The 20,369-nt window shown below is 43.9% G+C and overlaps 1 protein-coding gene and 1 long non-coding RNA gene across 3 annotated transcripts in view; one reads left to right on the forward strand and one right to left on the reverse strand.

The window, feature by feature from the left end:
- The window catches only part of NEGR1 (neuronal growth regulator 1), a 214,475-nt gene that overhangs the window by 180,457 nt on the left and 13,649 nt on the right, over positions 1-20,369 (forward strand). The window contains exon 7 of one of the 2 annotated variants that reach the window (XM_027891061.1): positions 4,007-4,048. The exons of the other annotated variant lie outside the window; for it this stretch is intronic. Within the exon in view, the coding sequence (XP_027746862.1) occupies positions 4,007-4,048 (42 nt within the window). The remainder of the gene's footprint in view (positions 1-4,006; positions 4,049-20,369) is intronic. 2 annotated transcript variants of the gene reach the window in all.
- On the reverse strand, positions 7,244-8,925 carry LOC114061049. Its single transcript, XR_003572031.1, has 3 exons — positions 8,837-8,925; positions 7,771-7,932; positions 7,244-7,342 (listed from the first exon to the last, which is right to left on the reverse strand). It is a non-coding gene; the product is annotated as an uncharacterized LOC114061049 (long non-coding RNA).

Genomic DNA, 20,369 nt, shown 5'->3' on the forward strand with positions numbered 1-20,369 from the left:
CCAAAATAGTGAAGAAATTCAGTATTACATTAAATCTCAACTGTGTATAGCATTGCTTTTTATTCCCCAAACCAGAATTGGAGTGTGGCTTTACTCATAATAAAGCATACTTTTTCATTTTTAAAAGCCTCTATCCCCCTAACAGTATTAATTGCACCAAACACAACAGTTTCATTTTGGACCAGCTGCGGGGTGATAAAATAAGGTACCATTGTAACAAAAAATTGTGTTTGTGGCTTTAACTCTTGCCTTGTTCTGTCACGGTCCTAGCAAGGGGCTGGCACTGAGCTCATGCTGGGTGGGGCTCCAGAGAATTGAAAAAGATCATCATCCCCGTTGGGGTTTGAAATGAAAAGGCATGAGAACTCTCCAGTGTGCGTTCCAGGGGCAGCTCTGTGTCTGTGCTGGGTGCTGTGGGCTGGGAGCTGGGAAAGGAGGGAGCCGGGAAAGGAGGGAGCTGGGGATTGGATGATTTTTATCTGGGAGTCAGATGCTCTTCTGGCCGGTTTGTTCAGTCTTAGCCTGAAACAAAGGGTTGTTTACCGTTTCTGAGTTTTCTGTGGTCTCTTGGGGATAAAAAAGGCTCGTTTTGCTCTAAAGAGGCTGAACCTGAGAGGACACCTGGGTATTGGATCTAACCCTGTCACACTGCAGGCTGCTCCCTGTGGAATCCCTTTCCTCAATTGGTGGATTTTCTCCTGAAGGAGTTGATTTTCCTTTCCTGAGTTCTAGTGAGGAGCAGTGTGAGGACAGCAAGACTGGAAAGCTGCAGCCCCACACTCCATTTCTGAACTCATCTACCCTCAGTTTGTACCCTCTGCTCATGCAAACAGGGGCTCATGAATTTCTCTGTTCCTTAATCATATACAGGGACATTTTCTAGGCAGGTAATTACAGGTAATTGGCCTCTAGTAAACTGATAGCCAGTTTTATTTACCTGTTTATTTTTACCTGCCTATATCCTTTAATAGCTCGTATTTTCTGAGGCCCTGGATGCCGTGAAGCTATAGCTGTGGGTCTTGCCCTCCTGGAACATGTCTGTAATTCTCACTCCTGCTGCCCCTGCTGTCCTCCCCTCCCCGTGGATTTACTGTTGTTTTGACAATTTTATGTGCAAACATATTTAAATCCCTCTGACCTCAGCCTCCTGAGCTGATTGAATTTTGCTTTAACTCTGCTCTGGTATTTTCCATTTCCATGTTCTTATGCAGAACTTCAGCCTTTAAGCTTGTGCTAGAATTGAGACAAAAATATTTTTAGGTCCTGTGTAATTTCTTTGTGAGCAGAGGGTCTCCCATTTCTCTGAGGTATCTCATCCCTTCATATTATGGTTTAGTGGGAATGGTGGCATTCAGGATGATCTTGAAGGTCTTTTCCAGCCTCAAATATTCCATGATCTCTGGGGTCAGGGAATGTATACTGAGGTTTCCTTTCCAAGGTGCTGTTCTGGTTTTCCCAGGCATTGCTTCTTTACAGCCAATTCCTTTCACTCCCTGCAATTTACCTACTTGTGCTGTGGAGCCTTTTATGGGGTGGTTTCCCATTTTGTTAAGAGCCTTTCTCTGCCAGCTATTTTCTGTCTGGGATGAGAAAGGAATTTCTAGATACCATCTCTTCCCTTTGGTGAAAGACAGCATTAAATGTCCTTGACATCAAACCTCACCTCCCCTGCCCAGGTGTCTTTAGGAGCTTATATTCTCCGAAGGTTTCTCTTTTGAGGATTAGAGCTGCAGTTACAAATCTAGGGGGTTTATTCTTCCACTTCATTTAAACTCACTCAGCCGCTGATTCTCAGCTCATTTCCAGCGCTCAGATCCAGCACACACTCACCACCACCGACCAGAACTGAATTTAAAGAGAACATGACATTTTGCCTTTTCCCATGACAATAGGGTGGAGATTCCTGCACACATTTCTCCTGGGAATGGGATTATACCAGGGCCTGTCAGTGCATTTCTCTGTTGCACCAGGGCAGGTTTACATTAGATACTAGGGAAAATTTCTTCACTAAATTTCTTCACTGGAAGAAATTCAGGTCGGATATGGACAGAAATCCCCAGTTTTCCATGTATGTGTAGCAGCCAGAGATGCTATACCAGTATCCCTATGCCCAGGACATTCTTGTTTCTATCTCTTTGGTCCCAGCCTGAATTAAAGTTCTGCTTTAAACTGAGAAGATGGTTTTGGCTCACACTTGCCTCCCCAGAATAGACAGCTCTGGAGATAACACAAGGTCCTGCACACAGACAGCCCCAAGTCTGTCAAGGGCAAACCAGAGGCTGCTGTGAACACATTGCTGTTCCTCTGCTTTATAAAACGAATCCCAAAAGTTCAGCTCAAGGAGAACTCTCCACTGGAGTCACAAAAGTGGCACAGAATATCATGGTATTCCATTATACTTGCAGATTTTTTTTCCACAAGCACCCTTGGAAATCTGAGCAGTGCTGATACTGTAGGACTGGGGTCCCAGGAAAATGAAGTACAGCCAGTCCCACTCTTCCCCACACATCCCTGCCTCCCAGTGTTGCTAAGAAGTCATTAATATATTTTCATTTTAATGAACCAGCCGAGCGTGCTTATAGAAAACCAGCTGGTTTTGTTTTCTCTCTACAGACCTGAACATTTTCATGAATAAAGATTTGCAAAGAGTTTTAGAACTTGAAACTAGAAATAGATCTGTCTCACCAATTCCTTGATCTAATAATGTATTTAAAAATGAGATTTTTTTGCAAGAATAATACATGGATATTACCACCTTCACTTCCAGCCTCAGTGCCATGAATCTGTGACTTTATGCCACCTTAAGCACCTATAATTAAGTCTAGATCCAAAGAGGCACGATCATAGTACAATCCCTGCTGGTTTGGGGATGGTATTTTGCTTTTTAATGAAATATTGTACTTAGTGAATATGTTAATTTACTTGATTGTTGGGAAGAATGGTGTTATTCTGCAACCAGAGGAACTTTTGCCTTTATAAAAAGTCGTAGTTGCAACTTTTGATTTGGGAAAATATTTATCTGTTATTTCACTTGGACTCATTTTTGCATCATATTAACCTGAAAAGTAATTGTAAGGTGGGGGGGGGAACCCTCAAATTTGGCCAAGAGCGGCGTATGTGCTCAGCTATTCCCTGCACAGCCCTGTAGTCAACTTGTTCACATTTTTTTTCATTAGTTTCTTGTTATAGTCAAGATATGGTCAAGGATCTTTTGAGCTTGGTAATTTTGTTAAACCTTTTTTATGAAGAGTATTGAATTGCTGCATTGAGATGGGAGTTTGCTTCCGTGCAAGATTAATTGGGACTGGTATTTCATTTTGCATAGCACTATTCAAAGCTAATAAAAAGGCCCAGAATAATGAATTCTAAAGTCAAATTATAATGAAAAGCCACAGGTGATTGTTTCATTAGTCTGGATGCAGGAGAACTGTGTCTTCTCTTAACTTTGTCTGTTGTTTGCATTGGTTGCCCCAGGGGAAGTAAACAACTTCTAAATGGGTTTGATGTTTCTGAGAAATGTTTTCTTCTGGAAAGACTTCAATAATTAAAAAGATGTGCCTTCTTAAAAGTTCACTGAAGCACAAAACTATTACTTTAAAACATTCTTTGTTCAAAATTGTTACCTTGACTTATATTCATGGGAGGAAATTGCCTTTGATGAAGTGAGCAAACCATTTTTTTTACAGCCGGGTTTTAGGACCTCCCAGGAGAAATGGTTTGGAGCTCGAGAACTCCAAGGGCAAAAATATTTGCATATTGGGAGTGTGGTGGTCCTGATGCTGTTCACACAAGGTAGCTGGGCAAAGAACAGCCCTGCTGTAGTTCATAGGCACAGGAGTCTGGTCGCCTGCAGGTTTGTCAGGGGCCAGTGGTGCCCAGCCCAACCTGGAAATAAAACTGTGCTGTCTGTTGCATGACTGTTTGCTGTCTCATTCTGTATTTGTCTTCCATGTGTGATTAACTCCCAAATGTTCTCTTTTTTTTTTTTCCTTTTCCCTTTTTGTAGAAATTATTGAGCCTACTACCTCTAGTGCTGTCTCAAGCCCAGGTCAGTATCCACACACATTCCCGCAGGATGTTGGGTACTCCTGAGGGACTCATCCCAACGCATTGCCGTGTCAGTGACCGGAGCTGGTTACGGGCAGCTTGTTGTGGTAGTGCTGGGCTGTCTCCTTCTGTCTTTGTGCTGTCATTGGTGTGTCTTCCCTCCAGGCTTCATGTCTTGTCCTCTTCTCTCCCGTTCTGAGCAGACCTCTCCCGCATCTCTGTTCCTGCCATTCAGTCTCTCCTGGCTAACGCCGTGCAGGCGATTCTGTGCTCTTGTGATGACCTGGCCCTTCCTGACTCTCCCCTGGTGATGCTGTAAACATAAATGTTGGGTTGAGGCTGACAGATTTCTTGCTGTCTCATCACTGAGTGATTTTTAGGATGGATCCAAGGGCCTCTTGTGAGCCCCTTCCCATTTACAGTGCCAGAAGGTGTTCGTGGAGAGCTGAAACACCTGCCCTTGTGCTTGGTAGGTGGTGAGAAGTTCTGACTGTTCGTGGTACGTCCCCATTTCCTTGGGGATTTCCTGTTGCTGCTCCCCAACAGGGCACCCTCAGTGGAGCTTGTCACAGAATCACAGACCAGTTTGGACTGTGAGGGACCTCAAAGCCCATCTAGTCCTACCCCCTGCCATGGACAGGGACCTTCCACTATCCCAGGTTGCTCCAAGCCCCATCCAACCTGGCCTTGGACACTTCCAGAGATGGGGCAGACACAGCTTCTCTGGGCAACTTGTGCCAGGGCTTCCCCACCCTCATAGGGAAGAATTTCTTCCCAGTATCTCATCTAACCCTGCCCTCTAACAGTGGGAATCCATTCCCCCTTGTACTGTCTTTCTACGCCCTTGTCCCAAGTCCCTCTCCAGCTCTCTTGGAGCCCCTTTAGGCACTGGAAGAGGCACTAAGGTCTCCCTGGAGCCTTCTCCAGGGGAACATCCCCAGCTCTCCCAGTCTGTCTCCAGAGCAGAGGGGCTCCAGCCCTCGGAGCATCTTTGTGGTCTCTTCTGGACTCAGTCAGCCTAGCACAGGCTGTTGAACTGGCGCTGCCCTGCCCAGAGCTGGTTAAAAGATGTTGTCAGGTCAGGTCAGCCTGTGACAAGATTCCCACATGCTTTCCAGAAGGGTTTGGAAGGGAAAGGCAGGAGTCTTACATACCGTGGTGTAACTGCGCCCTGTGGTGCAGTTACGGTGTCAGACTCAGCAGGCTGATGTTATTTCCATGTGCATGATGTAGTAAGATGTGTAGTGGTCAGATCTCCTCCAAGTAGGAGTCTGGGAAACAAGATCAGGATTATCTGGGAGAAACATGAGGAGAATTTTCCTCTGGCAAAACCTTCACCTGAAGTGTAATTTTATTTCTAAATTGAGATTGCACCAGAAAGCCACAACAACTGAGGTGATCCACTCCCCAGTTAAAAAATGCAGATTAAACCAAGAGTTGCAGGCAGCAGGAGGTTCCAATAGCTTCACACATACAGGAGTAGCAAGACAACTGAATAAATCTTTGGAGCTTTTAATTGAAGGCTTAGGAAGGGCAATCCCTGGTGTCCTTTGTGGGGACGCTCAGGGCACAGAGGTGCTTCCTCTCTGCCCTCCCCAGTGCCCTGAACAGCCCTGAGCTCCCCAAAGTTCCGTGTCGTTTATGGGCAGGGAATCTCCTGTGACTGAGCACAAACAGCAGCGGAATCCTGAGCAATGTAGGACCACCCCCATTGCTAACCCAGCAGCAGGAGGGGAGGGATGGACTTCGCTGCAGAAAGCTGATAGTGCTTGCAATAAAAGCCCCTTTCCTTGTGATTTTCCACGGTTTGCTTTGGACTCCCATGCGGTTGAAAATAAGCTAAGGAATTATTTTTAGAGTTAACAGAAGCTGAGAAGAAGAAAAGAGTCACTGATATGTCAATCATGCAAAGTGGTGATAGGATACCTCAGTCTGTGTGTTAACACTGGGGTTTGTAATTCCTTAAAAAGTCCCCTTAGCCTGATCTTATTCCAGGCTTTGTTCAGAGAGTGATGGTTTATGCTGTATGACTGTGGTGGGAATGGCCTCTAGTAACATTTTGGGGTTTAATCTCCATAAGTGAGCACTGCAACAAAGAGCACAGCGTTTCTCACTTTAAAAAAATGATGTTAAAGTAACACAGCTTTGAGATATGTTTGAATTCTTGCTACTGCAGAAATTTTTGATGAATGAGCAAAATCATATGTATTTTTGGGAGCAGGGTAGACATGGGGGAATGGAAATTAATAACATCCTTTTATAATGATCCCTGTCAATTCTGAAACACAGTGCTAAATACAGAGGTCTTTTGCCAAATGCAATACAAAATTGAAAATATGAAAATGTTTGAATGCAACAGAGGGAAAATTTGGAAGCTGGTAAAGTTGCAATAGTTCTGAAGTTACACGAGGAGCTAGTCCAGCTTTAACTGACCAAGGAAAGGACTCTGAGATCAGTTTGCAGTTGAAAGACATCTGTTCCACTGAAAGACAACAGAAAGGGTTGGATTTTTCAACGAAAGTTCTCCAAATGCTTGAAAATTTAGGATTGAGTCCTTCTTCCTGAAACTTAGCCCTGGTATCAGCAGTGACGTTGCCACTGAACTGTTCTGTTGGCATTACATAATTAAATAACTCTGTCATAGTCCCTCTACTTGTGTAACTTTTAGCTGGTAAATAGCTGGGTAATACCATCAGTATTGCTAGCAAGTTCTATAGCTGCAGAGGCAACTCAGAAGTTCCCAGAGCGTCAGAAACAGTCCCTCGTGTGCTGCAGCATCAGGCAGGAGGTTGGGGTGGGAGATGGGGGCAGAAAATCCCAGTTGTTCATCTATTGCTGCTTTCAACAGTAATATTTTACTGACAGTGAAACAAGATTTATCTTAGAGTCCTAGATTGGTTTGTGTTAGAAGGGACCTTAAAGATCATCTTGTTCCAACAAAATTTCTGGCTTTGTTTGAGTCATCCCAGGAGGTTTTAGCCACAGAGCTCATTGGATCAATGTATATCTGTCCTGCTTCCCTCCTGCAGGGACACAAAACATGACTAAACTGTAGGAAATCATTTTTATCTCGTGTCTTGCATTAGTCAGAACACAGAGCATCAGCCTCCCTCCTGCTTAATCAAGGCTTTGCTGCTAATTGTTTAATTACCACCATCCTTTTACCACTTCAGTGCAGCTCCATTGGATGTTTTTCCTGGAGAAGGTTTTGCTACTGGAAGGACGCAGATCCTTTGTAGGGTTTCAATATGGAGCCAAAGGTTTTGAAAACACCCAAACCTGAGTCAACATTTAACTGCAGGTAGAGGATGGAGAGTTGCAGGTCAAGGATCTTCCAGAAATCAAAGTAAACAACTGACAGGCTGTTCAACATCACCAGTTGAGTTTTCCAGTATCTTTCTCAAAGCCCAAACTGGGAAGTTACTTTTAGTACAAACTGAGGAATCTGTAGGAATCCTGAAGATCTTTAAGGATCCCTCACAGTTCCAAATAGGAGACAAACCATCTCAGACATAATTTGCAAACCCACCCAGTGTTTGAGGGCCCCTTGATACACTTGTGCATTTCTCTGCTGGAACCCTTTTTTTACATTTGGGGATTTGCTTTCCTAATTTGAAGTGACAACGTGTAAAACATGTAGAATTAGCTGCAAAAAGTTAAAAAAATTGAGGCCAGGTTTGGTATCTCTTTTGTCAGGCAGCACCAGGAGCTGGAGGTACTTACAAACCTCTCCTCCTTCAGTGTAATTAGTTCACAGGTGGTGTCTTGAAAAGCCTTTGAAGATGCTGCTGAATTCTTAATGCTGACTAAACAAGTAACTGTGACAGGTCAGAGAGAATAATTGAGGAATCTTCTTTAATTAATGATTTCACATCTGATGAGGCCCTTTTATAAAAATTGGAGTTGGAGAGAGAAAGACCTTAAGTTATTTAATTTTCTCAGGAACAAAAGCATGTCTTAATATGAGCACTCGGGCAGGTTGGACAACTCCTTGAACTTCAGTGGCTTGTCCCTGATCTGCCTTTCTGCATATCTAATATATTTAATAGGCCAGAATACCAAATCACACCTAATTTCAAGCAGGCTCTGTTTGTCTCATGGGAAGCTTTCAAACCCTCTTTTTTTTTCTCTTCTTATGCAGTTGCAAATCTCATTTTAATCAATAAATGATTTGTGCATGGAAAATCTACAGGGCTGGACTCTCAGAATTTGTGGTGTTCTTGGCTGCTATTAATTTTGTCTTTCTACCTTCAAATGGAGATCTTTGCACATGGGCAGGAGAGTCATTGGTGCAGCAAACCCTGGACTGGGGACAAGCCCTGAGGCAGGAGAGGGTGACCAGCTGTGAGTCACAGCCGGTTGTGCTTCGGCAGCCAACACTCAAACTGTTCTTTCTTTCCCAGTTTGTGGAATTCCTTCCAAAATACTAAACAAGTATGAATAGATGATCCGCATTTAGGGTAACAGATCCTGGATCATTGCAAATTTAACTTCTAAATCATGTTAGGAGCAGATGTCTGTTTGTTCAAAGAGCTTTTGATGCTTGGTGGCCACTTCACTGCCTCCCAAATGACCCCACCCTGGGAAGGGAAGAAGAGTCTCCCAGACTGTCCCATGTCTCTGTGTATGCAGCTGATGGGTGAATCATCCTCCAGCACCCCAGAGAACCACACCAGAGGGTATTTTGTCAAATATAATGAATATAAAAGCAGATATAGAGTTACCAAGTAGTTTGGTATCAAACAGGAGAACAGTCTCTAAAGAACAAATACCAATATATTAAACTTACTTGTTAATTAGATGAAAGCTTTACATTCATGGGCATTGCTGTTGCACTTCAGAACTCCAGGCAAGTGTGAAATTCCAGCGTATTGTCTCTGCCAGAAAGAAATTGTTTTGTATTCCCCCAGCTCAGTGCACCTGCCCAGTGAATTCAGTGGTAACGTTTTCCTGTGGGAGTACAGCGCTTAAACCAAGAACACTGGGAATTATGCGCTGCCTGTGCTCTGGGAAATAGCTGTCTTTAAAGCATTACATACATCTGCTGTTACAAACAGGTGAACTTCATGTTTTTAAATCGCTCTGTGAAGGCTCCATCCTCAAAGCAGAATCTATGGAATTAGATAAATGTTTCTGTTTAAGCAGAATGCACATCTCAAACAGCTCACAGGGTGTGCTCAGTGACATTCTGCAGTGGTTAGAGACTGCATCATTTCACCAGCCTGTTTGAACATAGTAAATCATATTATTCACTGCTTGCTGAAGAGATGCATTATTTAATATCAAAAGAGCTACTTTCTATCAGCTGAAAAATGGGATTAGAACTAGGTCATTTTTAGTCCATTGATTCCTACTCTCTAAACTAGAATGTAAAATACAAGAATGTTTTTTCCTGATACTGTATTGCCTACAAGCCTTCTGTCATGAGGGATTTCAATGTTAATGAGTTTTCCCACAAATATGAGAAGCCTACTTAGGAGAAGAAGCTGCTGAATATTTTAGAATATAACACATTGACCAGTTTGCTGAAATGTCACATTTTAACCAAGAAGTGCTTTTAAGAAATGCCAGGAGAGCAGAGGAGGGACACGTGTGAAATGGCTTCTGTAGTCTGGGAGAAGGGCACAGGAAGTGGAACGTGGGGAGATGCTCAACTTACTGTTGCTGCTTCAGTGTTGACCCTTTCTCCTGTCTGTGTTTTCAATGCTAAGGGATGAGCCACATCTCATGAGCCCCGTGTTCCTCCACATCTCTGAGCGATGCTCACCCCTCTATGGAAGTTCTCAGCTCCAAGGGATCAGTGTCCTTGGTGTTAGTTGTTCATCATTATGCAAATTCATTTATGTTATTGTAAATGGGATCAGCATTTGCATATATAAGTGCACTCAGTGTAGGAGCCCCAGCATGGGAACCAGCACACGCTGAGGGCACAGGGGAGTCTCTTTTCAGCACAGCACTCACTTCACACATTTAATGGGTTTTTAAAACGTCAATATCACAGAATCATAGAATATCCTGAGTTGGAAAGGACCCACAAGGATTGTGAGTCCAATTCCTTGCCCTGCCCAGGACACCCCAGCAGTCCCATGCTGTCACTGAGAGCATTGTTCAAACACTCCTTGAGCTCTGGCAGCCTTGGTGCTGTGACCACTGCCCTGGGGAGCCTGTTCAGTGCCCAACCACCCTCTGGGGAAGAACCTTTTCCTGAGATTCAGCCTAAACCTCCCCTGACACAACTTCATACCGTGCACTCTTTCTTTTGTAGGTGTGACATCAGTTTATTTATTCTTACTATAGATAAAAACTATGATCTCCCCATCTCAGTGAGACAGTGGTACCACCCCTCTGCTGTTTGGGCCGTGGGGGAAGCTTGGCAGGGCATGGACTCCCTCAGATGGGCTGGAAACATCTGCTCTGAAGGCAGGCTGGGGGCAGAGATCTGTATAGTTAAATTTTTGTTCTTCATCCACAGCCATGATTTAGGCCTGTGCTCCCAAATTATGCCAGAAAGTTGGGTGTTTGCACATTTAGCTCGTGACACAGTGAATCTGCAGAGGCTGAGCTGGGTGGCCCAAAGCCATTTGTTCCCATGCTCTGTCTATGGCCCTGCAACAGTTCCACAAAGGAAGAAAAATCTTCTAGCCTGCAAAACTGCAGACATGGCACAGGAACTCTGGAAGAATGTCTCTAGAGGGGCATGTTCGTAGAACCATAGAATCATTAAATCATAGAATCCTACAATGGTTTGGGTTGGAAGGGACCTTAAATTTCATCTCATTCCACACCCTGCCATGGGCAGGGACATCGTCCACTATCCCAGGTTGCTCCAAGCTCTGTCTAGCCTGGCCTTGGACACTTCCAGGGATGGGGCAGCCACAGCTTCTCTGGGCAGCCTTTGCCAGGGCCTCACCACCCTCACAGGGAGGAATTCTTTCCCAATATCCAATCTAAACCAGCACATAAAATCCCAGAATAATTCAGTTGGAAGTGACCTTAAAGCCCATCTTGTTCCACACCCTCCCCCCTCCATGGGCAAGGACACCTTCCGCTAGATTGAGACACCTTCCATTCTGATTGAGAAAGGAGAAGCAGGAGATTCCAGAATGTGATTCAGCAGCAGGAAGAGAGCAGTCCTTGTTTTTATTTATCACAGAAGGGAATGTTTTATGTGAATGTTTTATCAGCCAGAATTGGCTGACTACAGTAATTCGTACAGGAATAAATATGCATATATCCATCTCGATGAGATGTGTGGCCATGTGCAGAGACTTACAATGTATATAGAACTGGGTATCTGTAACTTCAGGGAGGGTCCCAACTCTGTGTGGAATATAAAAGAGCCTCCAGCTACAGCTGGCTGGGAAGGAGCTGACAAACTTGGGTTGTTGAGGGAGGGAAGGCTTGGTGGATTAGGGGACTTGTCAGAAAAAGCCTATTTGAAATCTCCCTGAATATGTCAGTTTTAAAGAAATTCAAATAAAGGCCTGTTGAGTTTTGAGTGGAAAAAAAATTGGCTTCTTGCCAGGCTACCCATCTCATTGCAGGCAACACTTCTGCTTTTTTTGTCTTTTCCCTGTCTGAATTTCGCACCACATGGAAATCTCCATTCCATGCCAGCTGCATTTAGAGTATCTATGCAACATGGACACTTTGATGCAGTTGCCAACAATATTTCCATCCAGGGATGAAAAACAACATCCTGAGATGATCCAGAATCCATTTCCTTACCCTGAACCTTTAAAGCTGTATCGCTCCATCTTTACCTTCTCCTTACTGCAAACTAGTTGTAAGGCTCAGTCTACCAAACTGGCTTTTAAGCTGGTTTTGGCCCTTCTTAAACTTTTCAGATGAGCTCTCAGGCAACCCAAGAAACACCATAGGATGTGGGTTTTTTTCCAATAATCTCTTCTGGGTTAAAGAAAACAGCACCAAAATTTGTAAGTAAAAACATGATGGTTGAGCCAAGCCAATGTCCTTCCAAGTGTGTAGGAATAACAGCAGCTCTGAACAATTAAACAAATATTTCTTTGCATGAGTTGTCACCAATCCCAGGAGTGGTGCTGTCTTGGTTTTACCTGATTTTGTTTAGGACTCTACAATTATTGGAGACAGACCTTCCTCGGAATGGGAAGTGCTTGTGAAGGCACAAATACTTTGGTGAGGGCGGTGCAGAAGTCCCTGAACATCCAACAGGGCTCAAATGGACTTGGACTATGAGCAGACTGAGGTTGTTTGCTGGTGGAGCTGAGAGTGCTGAGTAAAACAGAGATGGTTTGCAGTGAACTGGAGAAGAGCTCAAGTCTAGGGCATGTACTTTGTGTTATAGGCTTGAGCCTGCCTTGTGTTAGAGACTTCCTGTTACACTGTGACCTTTGCTTTCCTCTAGGTCCAGCTGCTGATGAGGAATTATGACCTGAATACCAAAATTCAAAAATAAACAAGGATGCAGATGATCCTTGGGTGTGGCAGGCCCAGAGGTTTGTTCCTCTGATCGGCAGGTGTTCGTAGGAACCTCACACCCACCCAGGGCACACTGTGGAGGTGGAAAGAAACATGTTGAGGGCTCAGGCTCAGTTTAGTGTGTGTTGCTCCATCAATCCAGTAAGGTTGACAAGGTAAATTCACTTTGTTCCTGTGCTTTGGCACCTGTTCCTGGGCATGATTTTCATTAAGTCCACAGTTTAACTGAGCTTCTGAATCCACAAAACACTGTGAGACCATCTGGTTACAATTTTAAAGGCATTTTTCATCAAGATGGAAGTTTTGCAAAATATATGAGCATTTTCAGCTGCTTAGTCAGGCATTTCCGTAAGAAAAAGATGTTGGCGTCAGGGAGAGGAAGTTTAACTCAATGGATGAGTGGCAGCCTGTCCCCTCCTACCCATCCACCTCCATATAGCACCACGTTGAGTGATGTTGGATGACACTGGGACATTCAGTGATGACAAAATGATTGACCTTGACATCTTTTGTACATCCCTCTCACTCTCAAGGTACATGACTCAGCTTTGCATTTCTCCCTCTATCATCTTCCACAATGGCAGGGCTGCATCTCAAAGGATTGATAGAATTTACCCTCCTTAATACCCCTGATTGCAGACGAATGATTGCCAACCATTCAGCTCCTCATTCAACAGCATGGTGTATCAAACCACTCTGAATGAGTTTGCTGCCAAACCGAGGCAATTCAGGAAACAACTCGGTCTTGAAATCTCAAGAGCATGTTCACTTGAACAAACAGGGTATGGATTTTGTGATGGGAAAACAGGGAGTCATTTGAATAATCTGCAGTAAATTGTCAAAGCAAAGTACTCTGCTTATCGAGATATGTCTGGAGTAAGCAATGTCTGCATTGCTGTTTGTAAGGATTCCAAACCCGAGCATACTATGTCTTACCCTCCCACATTGCAGAGTCACATTTAGTGTTCAGTTCTCATATGGAATATCCTGAGTTGGAAGAGACCCACAAGGATCATCATGTCCAACTCCTAAATGAGGAAGGATCTGTGTTTTACAGAGGTGGAAATCCCACCTGTTAAATGCAGATTTTCACTATCCAACTCCAAATCAGTCATGCAAAAAGTTCCTTTCATAGAAACTTGAATGATTTTACTATTTAAGGGTTATACATGGTACAAACTAGGAAAAAAGTTAATTGTCTTTGAGGCAAATTGTGTCTTTATCTGCTGTGTCGCCAAGACTGTCAGAGTTGGTTTGGTTTGAAGGCATCCAAAAGGCCATCCCTGTCTTCCCAAGAGCACTTTAGGCAGGTGTGGCCTGGGATACACACTCAAAAGAAAGCTCCCTTAATTCCCAGAGAGGATGGAAAAAAGGAAAGGTGAACGACTTTCAGCATCAAGTGTGAGATTTTCCTACTTTATTATAGAATATATCTCATTTCCCCTTCTATTTGTATTTTTTTAAGAATATGCCATCCATAGCTACTCCAAGAGCTACTCATGTTTCTGCCAAGCACCACGTGCTGTTTTCTGTCTTGTCTTTCTAAATCCTTATTTTGAGCCAAAATCAACGGCAGAAAGAAATTGCCCATTGCCTGGCTGGAAAACCTTCCTGGGAGTCCGTGCGTCCCTCTGGAGCAGAGGGACATGCACCATGTCAGGTTCATCTGATTGCACCCCAAGCAGAACTGAGACACAGATCACCTACAAGGCGATCGCTGATAATACAAAAGAACCTTTTTTTGGTGCTTTTTGTTTTCCCTTTCAAAGGGCACTTTCCCTTAGGGGAGAGTTAAATTGGATATTAGGGAAAAGTTTTTCATGGAAAGGGTTGTCGAGCCCTGGCACTGGCTGCCCAGAGCAGTGGTGGAGTCTCCATCCCTGGAAGTGTCCAAAAAATCCGTAGATGAGGCACCTGGGGACATGGTTTAGTGCTTAACATGGAGCTAGTTGTGGGTTGACTGTTTCACTTGATGAACTTAAAAGTCAACTTAAACAATTCCATGGTTCTATGATTAATTAGGAAGGAGCCTCCCACAGAGGCACCAATACTGGGTTTTTTCTCTTTCCACCAAAATATTGTACTAACTGATAGAGATTTTCAAAGCCATGGCACGTAACAGAATCGTCATGCCTAAAGCTCCCAGTCAGCTTTGAAAAATCTCAACTATTGGGTTTTTTTTCCTCTCCTCTGTGTAATAACATATGCAAAGCTGAGCCATAATGTCTCCAGAATCCTCTGGATTAAGCCGAAAAGCAGGTGGGGAAAGGCTGGTGCACGAAAGGCCTCCAATGTAAAATCCTCCAGCAGCAGTAAAAGCTGCAGAGGAGAAGCAGCATCAGCCAGGAGGGGTGAGGGGCTCTGGAAAGGGACTCCCACAGCTCAGGGACATCCAGAAGAAAGACAACCCAAAGTGGCTCCAGAGGTGAGGGGTTTCATCCCCCCTCTCACAAGCAGCTCCAAAAGCTCAGAGTCCTCCCAATGGCCGTGACAGCTCCTGCTGCAATCCCAAGTCATTCATCAGAGGGAACAGTGAATAAGGATAAATGGAATCATGGAATCACAGAATCACAGACTGGGTTGGGTTGATAGGGACCTTAAAGCTCATCCAGTCCCACCCTTTGCCATGGGCAGGGACACCTTCCACTAGACCAGGCTGCTTCAAGCCCTATCTGGCTTGACCTTGGACACTTCCAAGGATGGGGCAGCCATAGCTTCTCTGGGGGGACCTGTGCCAGGGCCTCAACTCTTTGACATTATACCCTTGATTAAAGTGTGGAAATCTGAAAGTACTCTGGGAAAAAGAAAATCTGCACGTTCAGGAAAAATACAAAATACTTGACTCCATTATACATGTTTTCTGTGTATTTTGTGGCTGGACTTTCTATGATGTTTGTTAAGCTCCTTGAGCTCACAAATGGTGACCCCTCACAATTGAAGCAACATCTTTAAAGCAGCAGCTCATGTCCCTACACAAGCAAGAGGCCCTTTGCCTTGAAGGATTAACCCTTGTTGCAGCCGTGTGAAATCCATGTGCTCACCTCAATGCTGTATAACATGCAGCTATTTAAATTCATTGAAATGAGGACTCCAGGGGTGGCACAGAGAAGAGAAAGAGCTACAGAGTCACAAAAAACAATTAAAAGAAAACAGAGCCAGACAACAGCTATATATATGGTTTATAAGCTTCACTTTCTTTCGGAATCAACATCTTGCATATAAGGACAGCTTTAGGCAGAGAAAGAGAACCTTGGGCAGGCACAAACTGTTAAGGAAATTATTATTCATTATCTCTTCCAATCAGACGAAGAGTACATCAAATGAAACGAGGAAATGTAGGTTGCTGTGGATTCCCAAAGCTAAATGAGTTCTAGAAGTGACTAAAATAAAACCAAAAAAAACTCTGTGAGATACCACTTCTGGTTTAGTAGTTCCCAAAGCTACAACTATCTAAAAGCTGGCAGGGATCAGACACTTGGGCAGCTATAGGTGGGATTTGCACAGGAAGAAGAGAAAGTAAGTTACTGGAAAGGAAAACAAGATTTGGCCAAGTGCTGCAGGGAAAAGGGGTTGGTGCACTCAGAATCACAAAATATATGAGTTTGAACGGACTCACAATCCAATCATTGAATCCAACCCTTAGCCCTGCACAGGACCATCCCCAAGAGTCACACCAGGTGCCCCAGAGGATCATCCAAACCCTCCTGGAGCTCTGTCAGCCTTGGTGCTGTGACCACTGCCCTGGGGAGCCTGTTCAGTGCCCAACCACCCTCTGCAAGAAGAACCTTTTTCTAAGATCCAACCTAACCCTGCCCTGACACACCTTCAGGCCATTCCCTGGGGTCCTGTCCCTCGTCCCCAAAGAGCAGAGATCAGTGCCTGCCTCTCCCCCTCCCCAGGAAGTTGTAACTGCAGTGAGCCCAAATGCCCTCAGCCGCTCCTCACCCGGCTTCCCCTCAAGGCCCTTCCCCATCTCTGTTGCCCTCCTTTGGACATTCTCCAATGGCTTCTAATTTTTTCTTAGATTGTGGTGCCCCAAACTGCCCCAGTATCCCAGGTGAGGCCACTCCAGTGCAGAGCAGAGTGGGACAATCCCCTTTCTGGCCCAGCCGGCAGTGATGGTCCTGAAGCCCTTAGGACATGGTTGGCTCTCCTGGCTGCCAGGGCACTGCTGACTCATGGCCAACTGGCTACCAACCAAGGACCTCCAGGGCCCTTTCCTCGCACTGTTTTCCAGCAAAAAGTTAAATGCATGTTAATGATGAAAGAGAAAATTGTGCTTTTATAATTAGTGGGCTTGGCTTACTCACGGAAGTGGCTCCTGTCACACAGACCCTCCTGCTGTGCCATGGCTACATCCCCCTAATGGCAGGCAGGTGACAGGAGAGATGGATGCCCTCCCTTGAGTCAGTCCCGAAGAGAGACACATCACTCGGCTGCAGGATGACAAACTGTATGCTCAAAGTGACAAATCATTTAATTAAAATTTACAAGTGGTTAAATACTGTGTGACCCAAATGGAGGCCGTGATCATGAATCAGTGTGGGAGGAGGAACTCAACTCTCAGCGAATCGATAGTTCACAGCTGCACTACCTGCACACTCTCTGCATTCCTCATGTGTGGGGAGCACATTGCTGGCTGCTGGAGAGGGTAGCTCGGAGAAGATCTCAATCAAGTTGAAAAGTAGTAACAATTTTACTTAGGCAGTGTTTGAACACTCTTGAGTTTCATGAATAGTTAATGTCACGTCAAGTGTTCAAGAAAAACGCTCTTGTATCTTAAGAGCAAATAGCTCAGCTTTTGATGACTTATGTTTTTTCCTTGCATACACAGCCCGGTGGAAATTGCAATCATCCTTCATGAAAAGGCTCAGCAAGTTTTACTATAGGAGAGGAAGGGTGGCCACTGGATTTACTAACTAATGTAGGAAATGTAAAACTGCCGGGTAACCTGCTCTTTTATTGATGCTGTTGAGCACATAATGTCCTGGTAGTTCTGTAAAAATGTGTGTTAGAGGGATTTCATGTGCCAGCGAGATATGCATTGCTTTCATGTAGATGACTTACCCTGTGTCCTTCAGTGTAAGATGCACCCCATGAAAAAGGACAGGATTGAGCATTATTGACAGACAAGACAAACCCAAGAGATAACACCAGCCTTGTCAGCTCACAGGATCACAGAATCAGTCACAAAATCACTGAATCACAGTGTCACTGAGGTTGAAAAAGCCCTCCAGGATCATCGAGTCCAACCTGTGCCCGATCCCCACCTTGTCACCCAGCCCAGAGCACTGAGTGCCACGTCCAGTCATTCCTTGGACAGCTCCAGGGATGGGGATTCCACCACCTCCCTGACCACCCTTTCCAGGAAGAAATTCCTCCTGATGTCCAACCTGAACCTTCCCTGGCACAGCTTGAGGGGTGTTATGATTCAAGGTGCCACTAAACCTTTTGAAATCAGTAAACAGTTGGACTTTTTGTTATTTATTTCATCCATCACCTTATTGTAATCAAAGCACTATTGATGATTAATTCCTTGGCTCTTAGCAAGGTTCAGCAGTAAACTTGGATGGATTATGGGGTTTTTAATTTATCTATAAAACAAGAACAATATATACACTATGCAGAAATATGACCAAGAGAAACCTCTAAGAAATGCTTAAGAAAATCAGCAGAAGAGCTGAATAAACCTTACATCTTAAAAATCATGTGACAAGCAGTGGAAGATTTGTTAAAAGGTGTCAGCTCCTTCAGCAAAAAAGTTCCTTCTTCATACACAGTCACCAGAAACTGTGAGAAATCATGTCCTAACTTGCTTAACTCAAAATCCTTTGTCAAGAGCAGAAGAATGATGTTGAAACCATCCAGAAACTGGAAAGTTCAGTATAAAAAATTATCATTCACAGTGCATATGACATTGCCTCAACGTAGCAGAACCAACAGAGTCCTCATGATATATGAGAACTATCAAAGGTTGCCACTGAACACAGAGATTTAATGTGCTGCTTAATTCTAGAGCTTATTTACAATGTCACACGTCACTTGGAGAAAAATGGTTCTGACAACCAATCATTTAAAATATAGGAAGAATGTTTAACAAAAGGTCAGAAGTACAAATATTTTACATATTAACTACTAATAAATTAATTTCCTCTAAAAGTTAGAAGGATCAGCAAATGTCTTCAAAGCCATTTGCAATATTTCTGCATGAGACCCAACCTCTAATTATCAATGGAAGTTGTAAATAATTGTCAACTATGCAGATGAGCCAAAAATTCTCTCAAATTAAAGTAATTAGCTCCCAAGTTGAATTTTTCTGTCACATTAAAATGCTTTTCATTTTCTCCAGTGTGACACTTACAAATGAGGGCCACATTGTCAGGGAAGCAGTTATTGTAGGCCGCCAAAATTAGGTGCATAAGGCCTGAGAACACTTCACTTTCAAAACAACCTGTGGTTCTCAGCAGGAGATTTTATCACTCCATAGTTTTGCTGCAGCATCAGACTTCTGAAGTGGAGAAATTTATCCAGCTTGGACCTTTTCAGGTGACTCAGAAGTTTCTGTACCACTTGGTATGGGAATATCTCTCATGGAGAGCCTCAGTCCTTGGCTCTTCTTGGTTCTCCTTCACTGAAGAACTTTTCCAGCCCCCCTGGTCTGGAATACACTTGAGAACTGGGCTACACACCACAGCCCAGGGATGGGGGAGTGGGAATGGGCAGCTCTTGCTTCTCCCAGTGCTTTTTCTGGTACTTTTCTGGTCGTATTCTCAATGTCCTCGTAACCAAATCTGTATTTACCATGTCCAGATCATGATCCTTTCTCCTGATTAATTTTAGACTTCTGTGCAGAACCAGCATCAGGCTTGTTTTCTATTTCGTTTTCAGCTAATCAAGGTTGGGTTTGCTGATTGCTGCAGATGACCACAAAATTGGGGCCAGAGGAGTATCATAGATATGTGGATAAAGAGGTGGTCCCAGCCTTGAACAAATCCCATACAAAACCAGTCATGTGATCAGAAAACTGCACAGTAATAGGAAATAATATATTATTTATTTGTGATGAGCGTACAAGTTTCCTTTAAAATGGTCTCTTCTAATTGTTATCCCCCTCCACCTCAACAGTTGTTGCTATTCCACATCTTCCAGACAAGATAAAAGGGTTTAGACTCATAAACCCAAGCTGGATTTGTGATTTCCTTTGTCCTGACTGTTCCAAAAGCAATGACTTGGAGGATTCTTACAGGGTGAGGGACAGGTTGAACCTTACTCTGGCATCCCATCCATTTAGGCTGGATATCAGGAAAAGGTTCTTCCTGCAGAGTGTGGTTGGACACTGAACAGGCTCTCCAGGGCAGTGGTCATGACCCCAAGGCTGCCAGAGTTTAAGGAGCATTTGGAGAATGCTTTCAGAAACAGGGTTTCTGAGTATTGTTGGGGTGTCTATGCAGAGCCAGGAGTTGGACTGGGTGATTGATCCCTGTGGGCCCCTCCAACTCAGGATATTCCATGGTTCTCAGATATGCTGGTAAGATCTGTTGTAGGAAGCTCTGGTGTGTCTCCTAGGACATAGGAATGTGGTACTCGTCACATTAACAAGCATATCTGCCTGCCAAGAACTTCTGCAAAATAAGCAAGAATCTTTTTGCCTTTGACTAATGAAAACTATGTATTTACAACATTTTAACACAGGTTTTCAAATCTAAGTTAGTTCAAAGAAATTGAAAGCTTCAAAAAGAAAACCTGTCAACCACATCAACAAAAGAGTCCATATATGTGCTCCAGAATCAGTGTGTTCATCACTCTGCAGATACTCCAAAAGTCACCTTTCTGAAGCAAAGCTTGGAAAATGATTGTGATGC

Source organism: Empidonax traillii, unplaced genomic scaffold (genome assembly GCF_003031625.1).
Source record: "Empidonax traillii isolate 1590-97213 ecotype Southwest subspecies unplaced genomic scaffold, ASM303162v1 scaffold309:size1915965, whole genome shotgun sequence".
In the NCBI taxonomy this organism is placed as follows: domain Eukaryota; kingdom Metazoa; phylum Chordata; class Aves; order Passeriformes; family Tyrannidae; genus Empidonax; species Empidonax traillii.